Raw genomic sequence first — 20,768 nt, 5'->3', positions numbered from 1 at the left:
TTTTTAGAAATTATAGCTGGAACACAAAAAAGACAGAGAACTTTGGCCTGTGGTGACAAATACTTCAGAGATGTTATCTTTAATATTCCAAAGGATTTATGACTGATAGTCAAAGATACTGAGCTGACTTGATGATTGTTTACTCAATGGTACACTTAAACTTAGAACTTTTTTATTCACTCCAAGAGAAAAGTCAGACTTGAATGCAGGTGTAAAAATTCAAAGTACATTTTATTATCAAAGTACGTATATATGAAAGTGACTTTTGAGTGTGCAATATCTTAAAGAAAACATGTCACCAAAATCATCCCTAATCACAGTGAGCAAAAGGTATACAGAAAATTTGAGCCTGAGAATGAGTGTCCGTAATGAGCTTCAGTGCTTTGTTTCTCAACTGCCAGTGATGTTGCTGTTGTATAATATTGTGGAACAATAACAAGATCATTGTTAAATCAGTAATGCAGTAAACTTATATAGTAAACAGTTAACATGATATTATTTGTTATAACCAGCTGTGGAGTTTGGGAGGGAAATACCTTGGGAGTTTTGAGTTTGAGCATTGTTCACTGAAGAATTACGAGGAACAATTAAAATATAATGTGCTGGTTAAAATGGGGTATTTTAATAATGGATTTAAAGGTGACAAATAAAAAAAAAACTTGAAACTTAAAATAATGGAAAAACTCAGGTGAGGCAGCATCCTGATCTGACATGAGTTTTTCCATTATTTTCCGTTTTAACAAAGGTTGCACTCTAGAAATGTTGGCTATAATCTTTTCCTCAAATGCTGCCTAACCTGAAGATTTGCCTCCCCTCCAATATTTGTTTTTTGTTTCAGGTTTCCAGCACTGCAGTGTCTTTGATGTTCAGTTCTTTGCATTTCATTGCCATCTTTTGTAGAAAGTGTTTTTTTTCTGCTTTTCTGCATAAGCTAGTAAATTGAAGTAATTTATGCTGTTCACTTAAGCAAAGATTTGAATAAGTGAAAACTATCACTTTGGGATAGAAAAGAATGAGTTAAGCTGCACCCCAGAATGTATTGATTTCCCCTTTTTTCCCTAAGTCATTTTCACACATGGCATCACACGAGCAGCCAATATTTTTCTGGAGGCATGGGTCCTTATTTTGTAGCTGGTATTTTCAACAGTGATTTGTAATGTACAGTTGCATGAAAAAATTTGTGAACTCTTTGCAGTTACCTGGTTTTCTGTATTAATTACTCATAAAATGTGGTCTGATCTTTATCTAAGTCACAGTTATAGAGAAACACAATCTGCCCAAACTAGTAACACAAACAATTCTACTACTTCTCGTTGTTACTGGGTACACCATTTAAACAATCATAGTCTAGGTTTAAAAAAGTATGTGAACTTCTGGGGTAATGTTTTCTAGCAAATGTTTACATACTTTTTCCAACAAATACATGTAATATTGGATCATTTTTCTCAATAAATGAACAAGTATAATGTTTTTTTGTTTTATTTAATTGGGTTCTCTTTTTATCTAGTTTTAGGGCTTGTGTGAAGATCTAATCACATTTAAGTCATATGCAGAAATGGAGAAAATTCTTAAATTAAGATGTCTAGTTTATGTGGAAGCAAAACTGGTCCTAGACTAATACTATTAACTTACTGGGAGTGTGCTGGTAACCTTGTTTCAAGATTCCAATGTAAGAATATATTAACATCCTGCCAGTTTTGTGTTGTTTGAAAATAATATTGTGAAACTGGGAGTGTAATTTTTCATTGTTCTTCATAGAAACAGTACTAACGTATTCCTTCATTGACAGGACAGCAGTTAACTATGGAATAATGGAAGTTACGGAGAGATTAAGTCAATATTTAATTTTTAAAAATGTGTCTTGGGGTGAATGGTAATAACTGGTGGGCTTAAAGGGGTCCCTGGGAGGAATTTCATCACTTTTAGGTAGAATTCTTAATTAGAGACATTGATTCACAATTCTACTCATGGCTTTGAATTCTTGAAGGTTGAGGAAAAGATTTTGACTGATATTTGGTTTAAGCGGAAACCACCACCTATCTCTTCTGATGTGCAGTGATCCACGAGACAGTGGATGAGGAACTGGGAAGTTGGATAGTTTGAAATCTTTTTTCTCAGCTAGGGTGGATTTGATGGGCTGAATACTGTTTCTTTGCTGTAAAATTTCAAGGTTTTACTGTTAAAGAGGTGTGTGGTCACCGTAGGATTTAAATTGATTATAACTGTTGGCACATGAAGATTCTTGAAGCTAGGATATCTTGGTTTTTCAACAAGAAATATGAATTGATGCATTTTTTAAGATTGAGGCTATGTATGTTGCGAACTATCTGTCTACATGATGCGCAAGCTGATATGATATGGAGAGCAAGCTGTTGCCCGTGCAGCTGATGAATCCAAAGGGACAGCGGAGATCAATATAGTTTGGTACCAGAGGCATCACACAAGTTGCCAGTCAATGTTGAACTCAGTATAACACTGCCCTAGCAACTGCAGGTCTGGAACTTTCCTCAGGATTTGCTCCTGAAGCCTTACCTGTGAGTGGGTATAGCTGCAAGGCAGTGGAGGTTTGAGCTCAGTTTTCCTTCTAGATGAGCTGCCAACCATAGCTGATGAGCCCTGTTTGCTTGAAGTGACTGGTTTTAAATCGCCAGTAACCCACCTTTGCCTCTTCTCCTGTCAATAGAAATGGTTCCACCGGGCTTAGTAGTTAAGCCACACGTGAAGGCCAGGAGCTGGACTTGGTTGTCAGAGGCTATTTTAGACGCACGTCATTGGGAGCATTTAGTAGGTAGTGGGAGCTTACCCCCAGTACCTCCCCCGGCTATGACAACCCTGAGGAACCTTTTTTTTAAGATAACAGCAGTCAAAATGAATATTGGTGGCATGTAATACTGCAAAATTCCACTAAGATTTATTCTGTTCGTTTTCACTGGTTTGATAAATTATATTGGTAATGAAGTGGATTTGGACAGATTTAGGCATGACTAATTCAAACAAGTGTGTGTTGCATATATATTTTTTATTTCTGTTATCTGTGGAAGTGAATGTACTGCACTGCAAAGATACTTGTTAATATAAATTTGGATCTTGAGAATCTACGTCAGTTTTATTGTCACTGGCATGTGTTGTGAAATTTCTTAACTTAGCAGCAGCAGTTCAATGCAATACATAATATAGAAGTGTAAAATAAAATAATAAGTAAATCAATAGAACATAGTGATGCCTCAAAGGAATGATTGTAACAACTGGAGTTCTGTGTGTGAATTTAATCCTATAAACATGCTTCCACTTATTTCTCAGCGCATCTTCCTCTCACATGGATTGGTTCTGGAGCATCCATTTCAAAAATTGTCTAGTAGTTGATTTTGCAGATAGTAATTTCCCATAGGTGACCAGCAATTACTTTGGTTTTCTCTATCTGAACTAATTCTTCCATAGTAATGTACTTACCCATTTTTTTCAACTCAATTAACAGGGCAGATTCAGCTTCCTTCTGCCTCAGCTTCTTTGCTGCACTTAAAACTTTCCTTTTCTGGTTAATGAATCACTGAGGGCATCAATAAAATTGATACTAAACTGTGAATTTCTATCATTTTAAAAAAAACAAGTAAATTGCAAATAAAAACATAGATCCAACATTAATTCTAGTGATAGAACAGAAATAGTTAATATTTGTTAATGACCTTGACTACTTTTTTGTTATGCAAATTGATTGATCATAATTCTAGCCTGTCAAGGAACTTATTGCCTCTGAATTTTTGACTCAAAAGGACGTAATTCTGACATTATTAATTTTTTGTTCCTTGCTAGCTCTTTGAAACAGCTATCTAGTTCTTTAATATTTCTTTTTCTCCATCTTAATTTTGATCGTGTTTTGCAAACAAGTTTTCATTAAAAAATAATTGAGTGATTATTATATATATTATTCAATTTTATGGGTTATGGTTTTTATTGCTAACATTTCACAATGTGGTAATTAAATACCTAGCAATATTTGATATAGTAAAGCATTTGAAAAGGTCCCTGAAGGTAAACAGGTCCAGTAAATTATGTTAAATGAAATTTATGGTGAGTTGTTAAAATGGATCCAAAATTGGGTTTATCATAGAAGTAGCAGCACAAGTTGATAAGGCTGTAAAGAAGGTCAGTGAGCCCCTGATGGAGAAAGGAAATGCTTCAACGATGACATCAAAAAAAGCCTGAAGAAATTCGACATTACATCTAATAGACGCATCTGGAGGAAATCTGTTTAAAAACAGCTGTGCTAGCTACGTGAAAGTAACCTCCGATGTGCTGCAAAGAACAATCGGGAGCTGCAAAAGGAGAGAATGAGCAGCCAAAAGAACCAACCATTAAGCACAGCCACCACTTACTCATGTCTACACTGTATCAGAACATGTGGATCCCAGATCAACCTCTACAGCCACCTGAAGACCAATTGATAGATAACCCCTTAGGAGAACCTCATACTTGACTCGAGCGATCATTACAATAACAACAGCAACAAAGAAAGCAAATGACATACTAGCTTTCATAGGAAGTCATGTTACAGCTGTATAAAACTTTTTATCAGGCTACACCTTGAACACCTTCAAAACTGTGTTCATTTCTGGTCACCACACCACAAGAAGGACGTGGAAGCTTTAGAAAAGGGTGCAGAAGCGATTTACCAAGATGTTGCCTGGATTGGAGGAATAAACAGAGGATGCACAAACTTGGATTTTCACTGGAGCATCGGAGGCTGAGGGGCGACCTTGTATATGGTCCTTTTCCCCAAAATGGAAATATCAGATACTAGGAGAAATGCAAGGCAAGTGTTTTTTTTTTAAATAGTATGGTAGGAGCCTGAAACATGCTGCCACAGAAGGTGATAGAGAAGCAGATAGGATGGAAACATTTAAGAAGCAGTTAGACACGTGCATAAACAGGCAGGGAATAGAGGGATAATGCAGATGTGCAGTGAGTTGTGATTAGTTCAGATTAGGTCGTGATCAGCACAAAGTTGGTGGACTGAAGAACCTATCCATGTGCTGTACTATACAACGTTCATGTTGATTGATGTTACAGAAGATGAGGTTCAGGCAAAACGGTGTCTGTGAACAATGAGAGGTTTTATATAAAGTTGACTAAGATTAGTGTTATTTTCGCACATAGAGACTGATTATGTGATGTAATTACCCAGTTATGTAGAATTTTGTGCTACATAACTAGGTAGTACATCTAAAGGATCATAGGAGACGAGTACTGCTTGCATTCTTTCTTTTGTGCTGGTAAGACACTTGTGTTAAGTTTTGCTACGTGTTTGCATATCATAGAAGAATTCAGACATTACCTAAGCCATTTAAAGAGAAGAAAGAAGAATAGTGTCTGTGTTTGTTGTGAAATGAAGATGAGATCAGGAGAGAGTTGGCGCCATAATGTGGAAGTTACTAAAAAGAATTTATGAGTAAGGTTAACAATATTTTTGATTGAACCAGACAAATAAAATTGGGATTAGCCCACCAAATAATGTTCCTTGAGTGACACCTCATTCCCATATTTGTGTTTGTAACTGATGCATTTAATGATAGTGAGCAAAATTGAACAAGCAGGAAATGATCCATTGCAATTTTCTTCTGGAGCAGAATGAAGTTCACAATGGGCCTTGTGTCCTGTATTTTCGTTCCTGCCAGGTTTGGATAAAAAAATGACAGTTTTATTATTGCAATTCTTTTGGAGCTATTTTGATCCAAGTACAGGAATTGGGAAATCATACAGAAACACATGCTGGAATTCTAAAATAAAAGCAGCAATTGGCAGATCTCAGCAGCTCAGACAGTTTCAGAGGAGAGAGAAATGGAGTTAATGTATCAGATCAAAGATCTTTTATCAGAACTAGAAAAGTGAGCAAACAAGCATGATTTAATTTAACGAGGATGTTGCCTGGATTGGGGAGCATGCCTTATGAAAACAGGTTGAGTAAACTCGGCCTTTTCTCCTTGGAGCGATGGAAAATGAGAGGTGACCTGATAGAGGTGTATAAGATGATGAGAGGCATTGATTGTGTGGATAGTCAGAGGCTTTTTCCCAGGGCTGAAATGGTTGCCACAAGAGGACACAGGTTTAAGGTGCTGGGGAGTAGGTGCAGAGGAGATGGCAGGGGTAAGTTTTTTACTCAGTGGTGAATGCCAGCAGCCCATTCCACGCAACGGCCTTTAAGAGACTTTTGGATAGGTACATGGAGCTTAGAAAAATAGAGGGCTATGGGTAAGCTTAGTAATTTCTAAGATAGGGACATGTTCGGCACAACTTTGTGGGCCGAAGGGTCTGTATTGTGCTTTAGGTTTTCTATGTTTCTGGGAGTCTGCCATACCATGAGCTAAAATCTACTGGGTTGCAGCAAGGCACCAGAAGTCTTACTGGAGCACACCATATGGTGACTATATTCTGCTTTGAGTAATGAGCCTTGTTGTGCATCCTGCTATTCCTCGGTACCTCATTGCACCTTGCTCCTGTTTGCTAGTTTAGGCTGCACAAGGAAATGCTTTCTACCAGTCTGAGAATGAGCTGACTTATTTCACTGATAATTCAAACAATGGTGGCACGCAATGCTATGATAGAATTACTTAAACAGTGCAACACTGAAGGAAGTCATCTCGCTTATCATATCAATGCCACTTGAGTTAGATCTCCCCACCTAATTCCGTCTTCCAGCATCTTGTCCCTTGTCCTGTGGGTCATGGAACTTAATACACGCATCCAAATACTGTAAAAATTGTGGAAGTTTCTAATTTTTTTTTTAATTTCATTTTTATTGAAGGAATGACACAATACAGAATATATAATGGATTACATTTTCCTCCATTTTGCTTTAGTATTGTACCCCCAAAACAAACCTCCCCCCACCCGCCCGCCCCGAACATTTCATGGCAGCTAATATATTTACAACACAACAATTCACAAATACAAGTACGGACATTTCACAACCATACCCCCACACTACTTCAAGACGACGGCTCACACACATCTGCAACATGTCAGAAAAAGTTTCTAATTCTGCCATCGCTTTGCATATTGAGTTCCAGATCTCTGGCACCATCTGGCTGAAAAAAGGATTTCTTTATAATTTCTGTAATCCTATTACTTTAAATCTTTGTCACATAGTTTCTGGCTTATCTGTTCAACTTGCTCTATGAAAAAGGATCTAGTACTTTCCCGGCATATATGATGAATAAACTCTTTTCAGGCTTCCAGCCGAGTACAAGTATCGAATATAACTGATGGTTCGATAACAAACTCTGCCATCTTCATCATGATGCCTGGACATGTCTAGTCCAGTGTTATTTGTACTCTATCCTGATTGGTTCGTCCTCATCCAATCAGGTTTCCGTTATCCCACCTTGTTTACAATTGAATTCCAGTTCTTTCTTAGAGCAAGATCGTCATCTTTGTTAAAAGACTTTATGAACCTCCATAATTTCCGACATCTTTAAGTCTCCGCTCCACTTCATAGAACAACTCAGCATATCTGTCCTGATGAAGGGTTTTGGCCAGAAATGTCGACTGTACACTTTTCCATTGATGCTGCCTGGCCTGCTGAGTTTCTCCAGCATTTCATGTGTGTCAGCACATCTAATCTTACTATAATTCAGGTCTCGGCTCAAAATGTCAACTGTTTATTCATTTTCATGGATGCTGCTGAGTTCTGCCAGTGTTTTGTGTGTGTTGCTCTGTATTATTTTCAGATATCCTATCTACATCCTCCCGAGTGTAATTGCCTCTTTCATCAGAGCCCTGGGATTTTGTATTATTAGAGATACAGTGAGGAGCAGGTCATTCTGGCCTAATGAGCCACACTACTCAGCAGCCCACCTACTTAGCCCTGGCCTAATCACAGGACAGTTTACAATGATCTATTAACCTATTAACTGGGATATCTTTGGACTGTGGGAGGAAACCCACACACTCATATTGTGAACGTGTAATCTCTCCATTACAGACAGTGCCAGAATTGAACTCTAAATGCCCCAAGTTGTAATAGTATCATGCTAACTGCCACAAATAATTATCTCCTGTATAAATGTATTGAGTAAAAGTTTTTGGCCAGCTCATCAAAATATACCCAGTTCACAATATCCTCATTGAGTTACTATGCGCAGATCTGCGTACACGTGATGCTGACTCCAAGCACCATCTAAATATCTTTCCCCCCAGCAAATATATCTTAAAACTTAAATACTGAGTGTCCTGACAAAGAGTCTGAGTCTGAAATGTTGACTGTTCTTTTCTCTCTGTGGATGTTGCCTGACCTACTGAGTTCCTCTAACATTTTGTGTGTGTTACTCTGGATTTCCAGCATTTGTAGAATCTCTTGTGTTACTGAGTATCCAATCATTGTCTGTATAAATATGGTGATTGGGTTTCTGTCCATTTGTTTAAATGGTTTTCACTTCATGCTGGTCTGATACATACATAGCTGTCTTCATTTACACAGCTCAAACCATGTGATTTCAAAAATTATAAATGCTTGACTGGAAGTAGTTTTTGGCTGATATGATTTCCTTTCACATACTTAAAAATCTTAATATGTTTAGTAATGTTTGTAAATTTTTTAAAACGATGGATAAAATCTAAGTTCCTATGTTGTATTGGGTTCAAAGGATGAAATCTTTTAAATCTATGCAATCTTAGTTAATCTGTGAGAAATCCATGTCCATCTACTTCACAAATAATGAAGATATTGTGTAATACTTTTTGGGGAGTCAGGAATGTAAATGTGGGTGCTTTGCCGAAACATACTTTGCAGAGTTCCATATACAAAGGCTCAGGTGTAATTTTGTTTATTTAAGGAGAAGTTCTGTTGCATTGGCAAGTACAGCTTTTTGTAAACTGGATGCTCCCTTTACATACTTATTTTAAAACAAATTTGTCTTCATTGTCATTTTTGCTTTTTCCAAGCATTTTTAACAAGCCTTTATGAAGAAAAATAATTTTAGGATGTATATCGCATATGTTTCTCTGACATTAAATGTACCTATTGAAAACAAAGTGGGATCATGGAGTTACACAGCACAGAAATGGGTACTTCGGTTTAAATTAGCTACCTGAGCTAGTTCCATTTCCCAGGTTTGACCCACATCCCTCTAAATGTTTCCATTCTATGTACATACTGTGCATTATCTTAGGCACATGTAGTTTATATAGACTTTTGCACATACTGTATTCTATGTATTACACCGTACTGCTGCTGCAACAAAAGAACAAATTTCATGACGTGAGTGATGATAAACATGATTCTGATAATGGGTCTCGATTGGAGACTCAGAGTGCAAAGAGTCAAGGAGAGGGAGTCATAGATAGGAAATGGTGAAGAGAGAGGGGAGGGAGCAGGAAGCACCAGTGACATTTTGGAATGATCAATAAACCAATTCTTTGGAATCAAATGACCTTGCCTGGTGCTATATATATATTTATTCATTCATTCACCCTTGGAAGTTTTCATGTTTTATTGTTTTGCAACAGTGATTCACAGTGGTTTTAATTGGCTTTTTTGACACTGATCAACAGAAAAAGACTTTTGTGTCAAAGAGAAAACAGATCTCTACAAAATGATCTAAATTAATTACAAATATAAAACACAAATAATTAATTGCATAATTGCTCTCCCCCTTCAAGTCAGTATTTAGTGGATGCATCTTTGGCAGCAATTACAGCCTCGAGTTTGTGTGGATAGGTCTCCATCAGCTTTGCACATCTGGATACTGCAATTTTTCCCCATTTTTTACAGAACTGCTCAAGCTTTGTCAGATTGCATGAGGATCATGAGTGAACAGCCCTTTTCAAGTCCAGCCACAAATTCTCAATTGGATTGAGGTCTGAAACCTGACTTAGCCACTCCAGGACATTAACTTTGTTGTTGTTAAGCCATTCCTGTGTAGCCTTGTGCTTAGGGTTACTGCCTTGCTGGAAAACAAATCTTTTCCCAAGTGGCAATTCTCTTGCAAACTGCATCAGGTTTCCTCCAGGATTTCCCTGTATTCATTTTTCCCTCTACCTTCACAAGCCTTCCAGGGCCTGCTGCAGTGAAGCGTCCCCACCGCATGATGCATCATCACCATGCTTCACGGTAGGGACGGTGTGTTTTTAATGATGTGCAGTGTTTGGCTTACGCCAAACATGGCATTTAGTCTGATGGCTAAGAAGCTCAATTTTGGTTTCATCAGACTATAGAACCTTCCAGCTGACTTCAGAGTCTCCCACATGCCTTCTGGCAAACTAGCTAAGATTTCATGTGAGTTTTTTTTTAACAGTGGCCTTCTCTTTGTCATTTTCACATAAATCTGTGACTGGTGAAGCATCCAGGCAACAGTTGTATGCGCAGTCACTCCCATCTCTGCCACTGAAGCTTGTAACTCCTCCAGAATTGTCATAGGTCTCTTGGTGGTCTCCCTCACTAGTCCCCTTCTTGCATGGTCACTCAGTTTTTGAGGATGGCCTGCTCTAGGCAGATTTACAGCTGTGCCATATTCTTTCCATTTCTTGATGATTGACTTAACTGTACTCCAAGGGACATTCAGTGACTTAGAAATGTTCTTGTATCCATCTCCTGACCTGAGCTTTTCAATAACCTTTTCGCGGAGTTGCTTGGAGTGTTCTTTTGTCTTTATGGTGTAGTTTTTTGCCAGGATGCTGACTCACCAGTAGTTGAACCTTCCAGATAGAGGTATATTTTCACTACAATCAAGTCAAATACCTTGACTGCACACCGGTCTCCAAAGTTAGATATCCATTTAACTAATTATGTTGCTTCTAAAACCACTGCACCAGTGATGATTTGGTGTGTGATATTAAAGGGGGGGGGGGGTGAATATGTATGCAATCAATTATTTTGTGTTTTGTATTTGTTATTAATTTAGATCACTTCGTAGAGATCTGTTTTCACCTTGAAGCAGAAGAGTCCTTTTTTGTTGATCAGTGTTTTTTTTAAAAAGGCAAATTAAATCCTCAGTGATTCAGTGTTGTAAAACTTGAAAACTTACGGGGTGGGATTATTTTTTCTTATAGGCACTGTATACCCAGCATCCTGTGTGTGTGTGTGTGTGTGTGTTGTGTTTTTTAAATTAATTAATTAATTATTGATTTTTATTGATTTATTTATTGAGCTAGCTAGTGGATTCCCAACCTGGGGTCCATGGACCCCTTGCTTAACGATATTGGTCCATAGCATAAAAAAGGTTGGAAACTCCTGATTTAGAGAGGCAGCACAGTAATAAGCCCTTCCACCTTAACTAGCCTGCTGCACCAAATTACATCCATGTGACTAAATAACTACTATCCCGTACATCTCCAGAACGTGGGAGGAAACCAAAGCATCTGGAAGAAACCCACATGGTCATGGGGAGCTCCTTACCGACAATAGCATAACTATCCCCGAGTCACTGGAGCTGTTAAAGAAATGCTAACCACTAGGGCACCACGCCACCCCCCAGCTGACCTTTATGTCACTCTTAAATTTTCTCCCTCTCGGCATAGACTCATGCCTCTATAGTTTTAGATTTCCTTACCCTGGAAAAGGGACTCTTTGCCTTATTTTATTTAGAGATACACCACGGAATAGGCCCTTCTGGCCCTTTTGAGCTACTTCACCTAGCGACCTTGACCGTCCCAATTTAACCCAAACCTATTCACAAGGCAATTTACAATGACGAATTAACCTACTCAGTATGTCTTTGTAGTGTGGGAGGAAACCAGAGCACCCAGGGGAAACCCATATATTCCACGGGGAGGATGTATGGAGACTCCTTAAGAGAAAGCTGTGATTGAACTTCAAACTCCACTACGCTCTATGCTACAGTGGCGCCAATCTAGTCCCATGATTTTCTATTCCTTTTATAAGCTCAGCCCTCAGCCCCTGGCTTAAAAAAAACCCAAGCCTCTCTTGTCTCTCCTTATTACCTAAGACCTCCAGTCTCAGCAACATAGTTGTGAATCTTTTCTGCATATCCTTTCCAGCTTAATATGATCTTTACTAGATGACCAGGACTGAACACGGTTTTCCACATGTGTTCTTGTCAGCATCTTGTGCAGTTGTAAATTGACATCCCAACTCTTGTACTCAGTGCCCTGACTAATGAGGTTGAGAGTGCTAAAGGCCATCTTCACCACTCTATCAATGCGTGGTACCACTTTCAGGGGGTGAGCAGTGGGGCTTGCATGTCTTTTTCATCCTTAAGTACTAGGATATTTTAACCCAACATTATTTTTTAAAAAATTTATCTTGATTTTCAAATGATATATTTAAGACTCTTTCAACCTCTAGCTTGGTTATACTTGATTATTCAGCCTTCACACTGCTCTGAGAAAGAGAATCCCAAAGGTTAGTAATCTGGGTGAAGAAATTTCATCTCAGCTCTGTCCTTTGCTTTGAGACTGGCCCCAGTTCCAGTCTTCTCACCCTGTCAGGTTTCTTATGAATTTTGTATGCTTCAGTGGCATCTCATTCGTCTTTGGTCACTACCTAATCCCATTCAGCAGAATGATACTTCCTTGCCAGAAGACAGACCTAAATATGCCTGTCCTTGAGTAAGAGCCTTTTTTCCAATGACCTTAACCATGACGACCAAGATATTCATGTGAACCATTACATAGTTGAGTGATGCTCGCAATCAGGAATTTGTACTTGAGCCGTCTAATTTATTTCCTGCATTATTTTAGTGAACTAGTCTCTTGACTCTATAATTATTTTCCCCAGTGCTGTTCAGAAATGTAGTAAGCTGCTAATTATGAACTGTACACAGCTTGCTTTCATAAACAGCATCAAACAATTCCTAGATAATATGTAGTTTGTGTAGTTTATGCATTGGGGCAGTTGGAAAAGGATAGTTGAGAGAGTTGATGAGTTATTTGTGTGGTTCTAAACCATTTTTATTTTGTTTTTGGTGTGTTGATGAGTTAAAAAGTGACCCTTCAGTAATACCAGATAAATTTGAATCAGCAGTGTTTGGTTTATTTTGGTTTACCTTGTATCTGGAAAAAGGCTTTAGATTCAAAACTAACTTTGGAAGTCATCACTTTGTCAGGCTCTGAACTGATTCAATGATCTTATGGACTCACTTTCAAGGACACTTTTTGTAACTCGTGTTTTTATGTGCAGAGTTTAACTTCTTTTGTGCGTAGGCTGTTTGTCTGTCTTTGTGTACTTTCTTTTTGTAAAATCCTGTTGTATTTCTTTACTGTAAATACCTGCAAGAAAATAAATCCCAAGCTAATATATGGTAACATACATGTATTTTGTTAATTAACTGTGAACTTCTTGTATATGGTCAAGTTTGTTTGGTGAATGGCTTCTACATTTCAGCAGATTTAACACAGTGCCATTAAGCACTTTTGTTTTTCCCCTCTTCTCAAGGCCTCGGAGCCCGTGGATCCGTTCTTTCGTGAAGATGACGATGATGAAGAGGAAGATGACGAATCTCGCTCTTGGAGACGATAGTGGAGTTCAGAATTTTCATACTACCGCTATGAACTTCTGTGAATTTTTTGTTTAAATATATATACTAATTTTACAGAAACATTTTTATTGTATTTAAATAAAAATGAATTTGCGGCATTTTGGTGAGAAATACAACAAAAAGGCTTGTGACTTTCCTTTCGGTGATTTTAGGATACATGCCCCAAAGGAAGTAAATCACAGAATGATTTGGGGGAAATGCAGATGAAGTAAGGAAAAACAGAACTGTTCTGCTTTTGCAGAAGTCCTTGTATGAATGTATATTAAAATTGTGTATATACTTTGCCTTTTTTTGATCAAAAGAGCATTTAAACTGTAAGTAAATTTTGATATGTGTCTCCCCCCCCACCTTTTTTTAAAAAAGAACAACTGAAACATCAAAATCCATCTCAGAGTGAATTAATAGAAAATATTGAATTCTGCATAGGAAAGAAAAGTCCGGTTGAGTAGTTTAGGACCAACAGATCGTTTTATGATCCTAAACAGCTTGTGTTTTTTTTCCCCTCAGCAATGTTGGTGGGTCTAAAAAATAAAGTATTCATTTGATAAACAACAAAGATACTGTAGAAACAAGATGGCAAATGTTGAAACTGACCTATGTGAATGGTAGCTACATGGCAAGCTATTTTAAAGCTGCAGTAACCCACTGATTTAATTAAAATTTAAATGCTAAACTAGATGTTTTATAAAATTGCTATTTAAGGAATTTTTTTAAAAGAAGTTTCTCAGCATCATCATCATCATTCCATGATTTTGCTATACATAATTTTCCTTTGACTGTGCGTTATTAACTTTTTATTATTTTGTTTCTCTATCACAGCTTAAAAATCAGACATGGTAATGCTGCACCATGTTTGATATTGGGTTAATGATGCCAAATAAGGGGACGGTTTCAATCAGGGCCCCTCGAAGCGAGATTGGTATTTATTTTCCAACTTTTTTAAAAAATAAGTTTTTTTAGAAGTAGGAAATAAACATTGGTTACTAAATAGGTCACTATTGGGAAATATTGCTTTAAATATGTTAAGTTTGCATAAGACATTATGATCGAGGAATCTCGCCCACCAGTTCTGATTTCTATCTTATGAGCTGCTGTTAAAAGAGTAATTGTCCACCCATCAATCAAGGTCGAACAGGTCTTGGAGATTAAGATCTGCGGAAGGAAGGAAGGATCTATTCCTCCATACAATATCTGGGTGAGCTATTGAACTTTAACACCTATTGACACTTGCACAAGTAAAATGTCTGTTTGTGTTGTGAAGCTTCTTCTAATATGCGGACTAGATTGGCAGTGATATCAGTAATCTACATGCTAATATTTCAAGAAGTTTACAATCAAAATTCATTCCATGACTCTTATTGCACGTATAAACCTCTATTTCAAAATTGGAGCTGGGTATAGGAATTGCAGAGTAAGATACTGAATTTTTGCTGCATTTTCCTTTCCCTAGGATAACTTTCAAAATGCTGTCTCATTTTTTTTTGATAGTTAGATAAATTGCAGAATTAATAGTTCTCAAAGTGATAAAAAAATTTCTGAATATTTATAGCAAGGCAAAACAAACTGCACGCTACAAAAAGTCATTAAGTACTGTTAATGTTTATAAAAAACTTGAGTTTTAATTTTTTGAAACTAAGATAAAGATACACTTGTAGATACATGTTTAACTGATGCAAAACATTTTACTTTTTGTTCTGTGGAAATGCAGCTTTAAATAGAACAGAGTCCATAAACATTTGCAGCATTTTTGTTTGGGGGGGGGGAAATAGTCTTTGTAAAATGATATTCTGTTACGAGTGGCTGTTAAGGTTTACGAAGTATAATCTTGGTTCAGCCCACCTGAAAACTAGAATGTCTATATTGTGGGAGTTTCAAGTTCCTACTGTAAGAATTTTTCTGTTGGAGATCCTGAAACTCCTGATTCAGTAACATCTATGTTCTACGATTTAAAAACAATATAAATGAATGTGACTGCTGCCAGGAAATTTGACCATTAGTTTTGATGACTATTTGCGATGAGGGTTAAACTGGAAACAGTGCCATCTTGTGATTAACGCTGTTACCATCAAGCTTTTGTAATTGTCATAGTCCAATGCTGGTGTATGTAAACTGTGTGACTACATAAATCTCTGCAAAAACCAGCCAATTGATCCTGATTTTAACAGAGGTAGTCTGCAGGGAAATTCTTCACCAATATCTGTTCATCATCACTACAACATCTTGTAATAACTGAACAGAAGATTCTTGAGGTTGTTGCTGATGACTGTAATTTTACTGTGTTTGAAAATGTAACTGGTATAAGTTATGTGGTCTGGCTAATTTGTCGTAAGTAGCCTCCCTTTCCCTTTCTGTGAATGAACCTATAATGGTTTTAAAAGGAAATTTAAGTTCGGAGCTTAACTTTGGGAGTTAGGTTTAAAATAAAAAGAGCATTTTTTTAAAAATCCCCAGTATCTACCTAAATGTCACACTTTCTACTGTTTCACTGTAAGATGTATTGCACACTTACATCCATCATTACCATAAAAATAATTACAAAAAAAACTGGAAATCAGATTTATCCTTTGAAGTTAGCTTGGATCAAACTTGGCACTGGTCTTTTGAAACATTACTTTTTTGTCCCTCTCATTTCCATTGCAGGGTTCCAATAACCTTTGTTATTTTTGTTTTGTTTTGCTTTCTTTTGACGCCCCTACTTTATCTGGTTTGTCCTTGATGTCTTGTACCATTTAATGTCCTTTGCTGTTTGTTTAGAATACTGTTGTGATGTAGAGCGGGCTGCACTTGTTAATGGGGAAGAATACATAGCATTTACCACCATGAAAAGGGAGAGGGGATAGACGGGACACTATGGCTTGAGGTGGTCACTGTCATGTGATCTTTGAAGGAAAATGCCATGATTGAGCTAAACACAAAAGATCCATTGTGTTGAGGAGGACTCTAGCAGTAGTTAGGCATTTAGAATTTATCATTGTAGAGCTTTTATTTTGTAAGGGTATCCTATGACTTTCTTTTGTAAGTAAATACTTGTATAATAGTTATTCAGAATTGTGAGTGCATAGAATATCAATGTATTTTTAGGTTGTTTATGCTAAAATGTGAATTCAGTGCAAACTTCTTGCACACTTCAGTAAAATGTTACTTCATTTGGGTGATATTGTTGCTGAATTTGTAACAGTTTATACGTTTGGATTTATGTCTTTATTTCAGTTTTACTGATTGTATCTGAATTTCTAATTGAGGCATGTTCACATTTGAAATAAAGTCCCACAATGGAATGGTTTACAATATAAAATGTTTAAAAAGATTAAAAATTATATATATATTATATATCTATATGGATATGGAAGAAAAAAGATGGAAAATTTTCAAAAGAATGATTCAAAAAGAAAGTTTAAAAAAGAATGATTTAAAAAAAGGAAAACATTTAAAAAAGAATGATTAAAAAAATTTGTCAACAAAACCATTCCAAAAAAAAACAAGATCATAAAAGAGCTATAACCAATGACGTGCTGATGTTGTTTAGTATTTTTTTTCAGTTAGACAACTTCTTGATTTTTTTGCTGGTTACTTTTTTCATTTCACAAGAAGTTGTTTTTAGACTAATTGTAATATAACATGCACTGTAAAATCCATTTTATATCTGAGGTGATAGGGCTGCATAAGAATTCTAAGTGAACTACTGAATTGCTGATTGAGATACTGTAACTGAGTTTTAAAAAAACTCAGGTACACAAATCCAAAGCAGGAATTTGCATCTAAAAATCCTTGATCGAGTTGATAATGGGGTTATTAATATATGGGAGGGGTATGGAGGACTGTGGTCATAGTTCAAGTTGATGGAACTAACCAAAATAATAGTTCAGCATGGACTAGGTGTGCCAAAGGATCTGTTTCTCTGCTGCAGTGCTCTATGACTATGACCGATTACCCTGAGAAAGATAGAGATGAAAGCTAAAAGCTTGCAGAGATTTTAAAAATTACAAACATTAAATGCAAACATTTAATAGTACTAGATGGCTTGTTATAAGAGGAGGCTGGATAGGTGGGGACTTTTATCTCCTGGAGCACAGGATACAGAGAAGTAACCTTATGGAGATGCATACTATCATAGATAAGGTGAATGGTCACAGTTTTTTAAACACCCTCCCCCCACCAAGTAGTGATGTCCAAACTAGAGGAGATGGGCTTAAGGTGAGAGGGGAAACGTTTAAAGGGGACCTGAAGGGCAAGTTTTTCACAGGTTGTGGTGGGTGTGTGGAGCCGCCAGAGGAAGTAGTAAAGATGGATAGGATTACAACATTTAAAAGAAATGTAGATGTGTGCATAGGAAGGGTTTTGAGGAATATGGGGCAAATGGGACCAACTCGGGTAAGTAATTTGGTTGGCATAGGCAAAATGAGCCAAAGGGATGATTTTGTGCTGTATAATTCTGAATCTATAAAACCTCAAAGAAAAGGAAGTTTTTTCCCCAAAATACAGACCATCATGATCTAGCAATTAATCTGTTGCAATTTGAACTATAATTCACTTATCTCTCTGAAGAGCTTGACCTGTTGTACACTTCTAGCTTACCATGACTTGGTGAATATACAGAAATAACCATTTCTCATGTTGGTTGCCTTGTTTATAAATATCTTTCTTGGTTTTTATCTTTGTTATACCAGTTCATTTAGATCTGTGTCATTAAGATTTCTGCAGTTCTCTGTGACTGAGGCCCTCCATTGGATGTGATTGACCATGGATATTACGTTGTAGCTGTCTACATGATACACAATCCAGCACAATACAAGATGGAGAGCAAGCTGGGGCCCATGTAGCAAGTTCACCCTCTCCACGCAGCTGATGAGTCCAAGCGGGTGGCATAGACCAATACAGTTTAGCACCAGTGGCATCGCAGGAGTTGCTGGACAGCATTGAAGTGAATGTAGGATTTCCAGCTCCAGATTTTTCCTCGGAATTTACTCCCAAGGCCTTTTTCCATGAGTGGGTATAGCTGCAAGACAGTGGAGGTTTGAGATCAGAGTTTTCCTTCTAGGTGAATTGCCAACCACGGCTGATGAGCCGCATCTGTCCAAAGCAACTGGTTTTAAGGCACTGGTAATCTGCTTTTGCCCCTTTTGCCAGTAGAAATGGATTCATCAGGCTTAGTAGGTAGGCCACATGTGAAGGCCAGGAGCTGAACTTGGTTGTCAGAAGCTATTTGAGACGCATACCATTGGGAGCATTTGATAAGTAGTAGGAGCTTATCCCCACTACTTCCCCGGACGATGACAACCTTAATGAACCAGTTCTCAATAAGTGCTGAAAAGGGTGAGTCATTCTTTGTTCTCTTGGTTATAGCCATTAGGGGTCATTTTCTCTTGTAAGGGGATTAAGTGTACTGAGTTTATTTCTCAACAAAAAATGCTAGGATTCTAATTAAGTTATGAATATATAATGGCCTCTTATTTTCGAAGGTCCCTTTTTAAAAATCGTGCATCTTCTTTGGAATATTGCTCATTCCATTTGCCTGCATTGCGTGCCTATAGCCTGTTAGGATATATGTTATTTTGTGATAGCAAAATTCTCTTTGCATAAATTGCCTGCAGGAATAATGTTTAACATTCGGGCTGGTCTGTTAATATAGCTCAAGCCCTTTAATGTGTATTTAAATCTCCTAGTTAGATAGTAGATAAAGAAATTGCCCAAGTGTAATTTTGTTTTCCTTACATTTTTAGAGTATTTCCTTTCAGAGATTTTAAGAAGAGTCCTTGGAAGTGTCCTTTGTAACAACCTTATTTAAATGGAGTCATTGGGTGCAAAAGGAGTTGTGGGGGTTGGTGAAAGTGGGGAACATAGTGGGAGGGTCTTTTGTAAATACTGCTGCTGCAGAATGGTGTCGTTTCTTTCGGATTTTTTTTATCTGAATTACAGGGTAAGGCCAGCATTTTCTACTCAAGCCTAATTATCGTTGAAAATGGTTCTGGTGAGTCACCTTGGACCATGCAGACTTTATAAATTCTACAATGTATAATGCAGAGTATTCAGACTGGTTGTGTTACCACCCCGTATGGATTCTACAATCCACAGGACAGAAAGAGGTTGTGGAGGGTTGCAGACCCATGATGGGCACAAGCCTCCCCAGCATTGAAGGCATCTTCAAAAGGTGATGGCCCAAGAAGATGTCATCCATCATTTCAAAAAAAAACTTTTATAATCTGGAACATGCCCTTTTCTCATTTTTACCATGAGGGATGAGGTACAGGAGCCTAAAGAGAGATGATCAAAATTTCAGGAGTAGCTTCTTCCCCTCCACCATCAAGTTTCTGTACAGTGTGAACACTACCTCACTATTCTTCTTTTGTGCAATTTAGTTGTTTTATTTTCTGTTCTAACAGGTTTTTTTTGTCTTGCACTGTACTGCTGCCATGTGTCAGTGATAATAAATCTGATTCTGATGAGCACCCATGGGTGCACATAAAGAAGAAACTTTGTGGATTTACACCTAGTGCTGATGAATGTGATGCAGTTCCCATTCAGGTGGATGAGTGATTTTGAAGGAACTCTCAGAAACAGCATTTGTTTCTTGGTTGTTTTCTGCCCTTGTTGTCCTTGGTGGTCAAGGTGTGGTTTAGAAGATGCAGTTGAATTGTCTTTACATTTCTGTCTCAATTTACGTTTTAGAGATTCAATACCCATTTGTATACGTTAAATCCTGTCTTAATTTGCTAATGTGTTGATGTTGTCCCTTGGGTTCATGCCAGAGTTAAGTTTCACTGGTAACACACATCAAAGTTGCTGGTGAATGCAGCAGGCCAGGCAGCATCTCTAGGAAGAGGTACAGTCGACGTTTCAGGCCGAGACCCTTCGTCAGCAACTTTCTTGTGTGTTGCTGGAATTTCCAGCATCTGCAGAATTCCTCGTGTTTAAGTTTCACTGGTGTTGGCATTTGGTGGTGACATGGGCATAGATATTGAACTGGAGATTTGAATATCATAGCATGGACTGGAGATAATACCAAGGTGTGATATAGGAAATGCAGTTTTGCAGGGTCATGTCAAGTCAAGTCAGGTCAAGCTTATTGTCATATAACTATATACATGTATATAACATACGTAACCATATAATTTACATAGAAATGAGACAATGATTTTTCTTGAACCAGGGTATAAAGCACATTAGTACACATAACACACACAATAACTGATGAAGGTAAGGATTAAAATCTACAGATGAATTAACAAACTGAAGTACATTAATATTAAAATATTGTAAGATATGGAATAGATTAACCAA

General features: G+C 37.4%; 1 protein-coding gene across 3 annotated transcripts in view; it reads left to right on the top strand.

Annotated features, from left to right (window-relative positions):
* rbm27 (RNA binding motif protein 27) overlaps positions 1 to 16,972 on the top strand; it is a 127,598-nt gene extending 110,626 nt beyond the window's left edge. For all 3 annotated transcript variants that reach the window (XM_063053129.1, XM_063053128.1, XM_063053130.1), the window contains one exon: positions 13,388 to 16,972. In XM_063053129.1, coding sequence (XP_062909199.1) covers positions 13,388 to 13,471 — 84 coding nt within the window. In that variant the 3' untranslated portion in view covers positions 13,472 to 16,972. The remainder of the gene's footprint in view (positions 1 to 13,387) is intronic.
* The last annotated feature ends 3,796 nt before the right edge of the window (positions 16,973 to 20,768 follow it).

This window comes from Mobula hypostoma, chromosome 7, assembly GCF_963921235.1.
Source record: "Mobula hypostoma chromosome 7, sMobHyp1.1, whole genome shotgun sequence".
In the NCBI taxonomy this organism is placed as follows: Eukaryota; Metazoa; Chordata; class Chondrichthyes; order Myliobatiformes; family Myliobatidae; genus Mobula; species Mobula hypostoma.
This window is presented reverse-complemented; position numbering and strand designations above follow the sequence as displayed.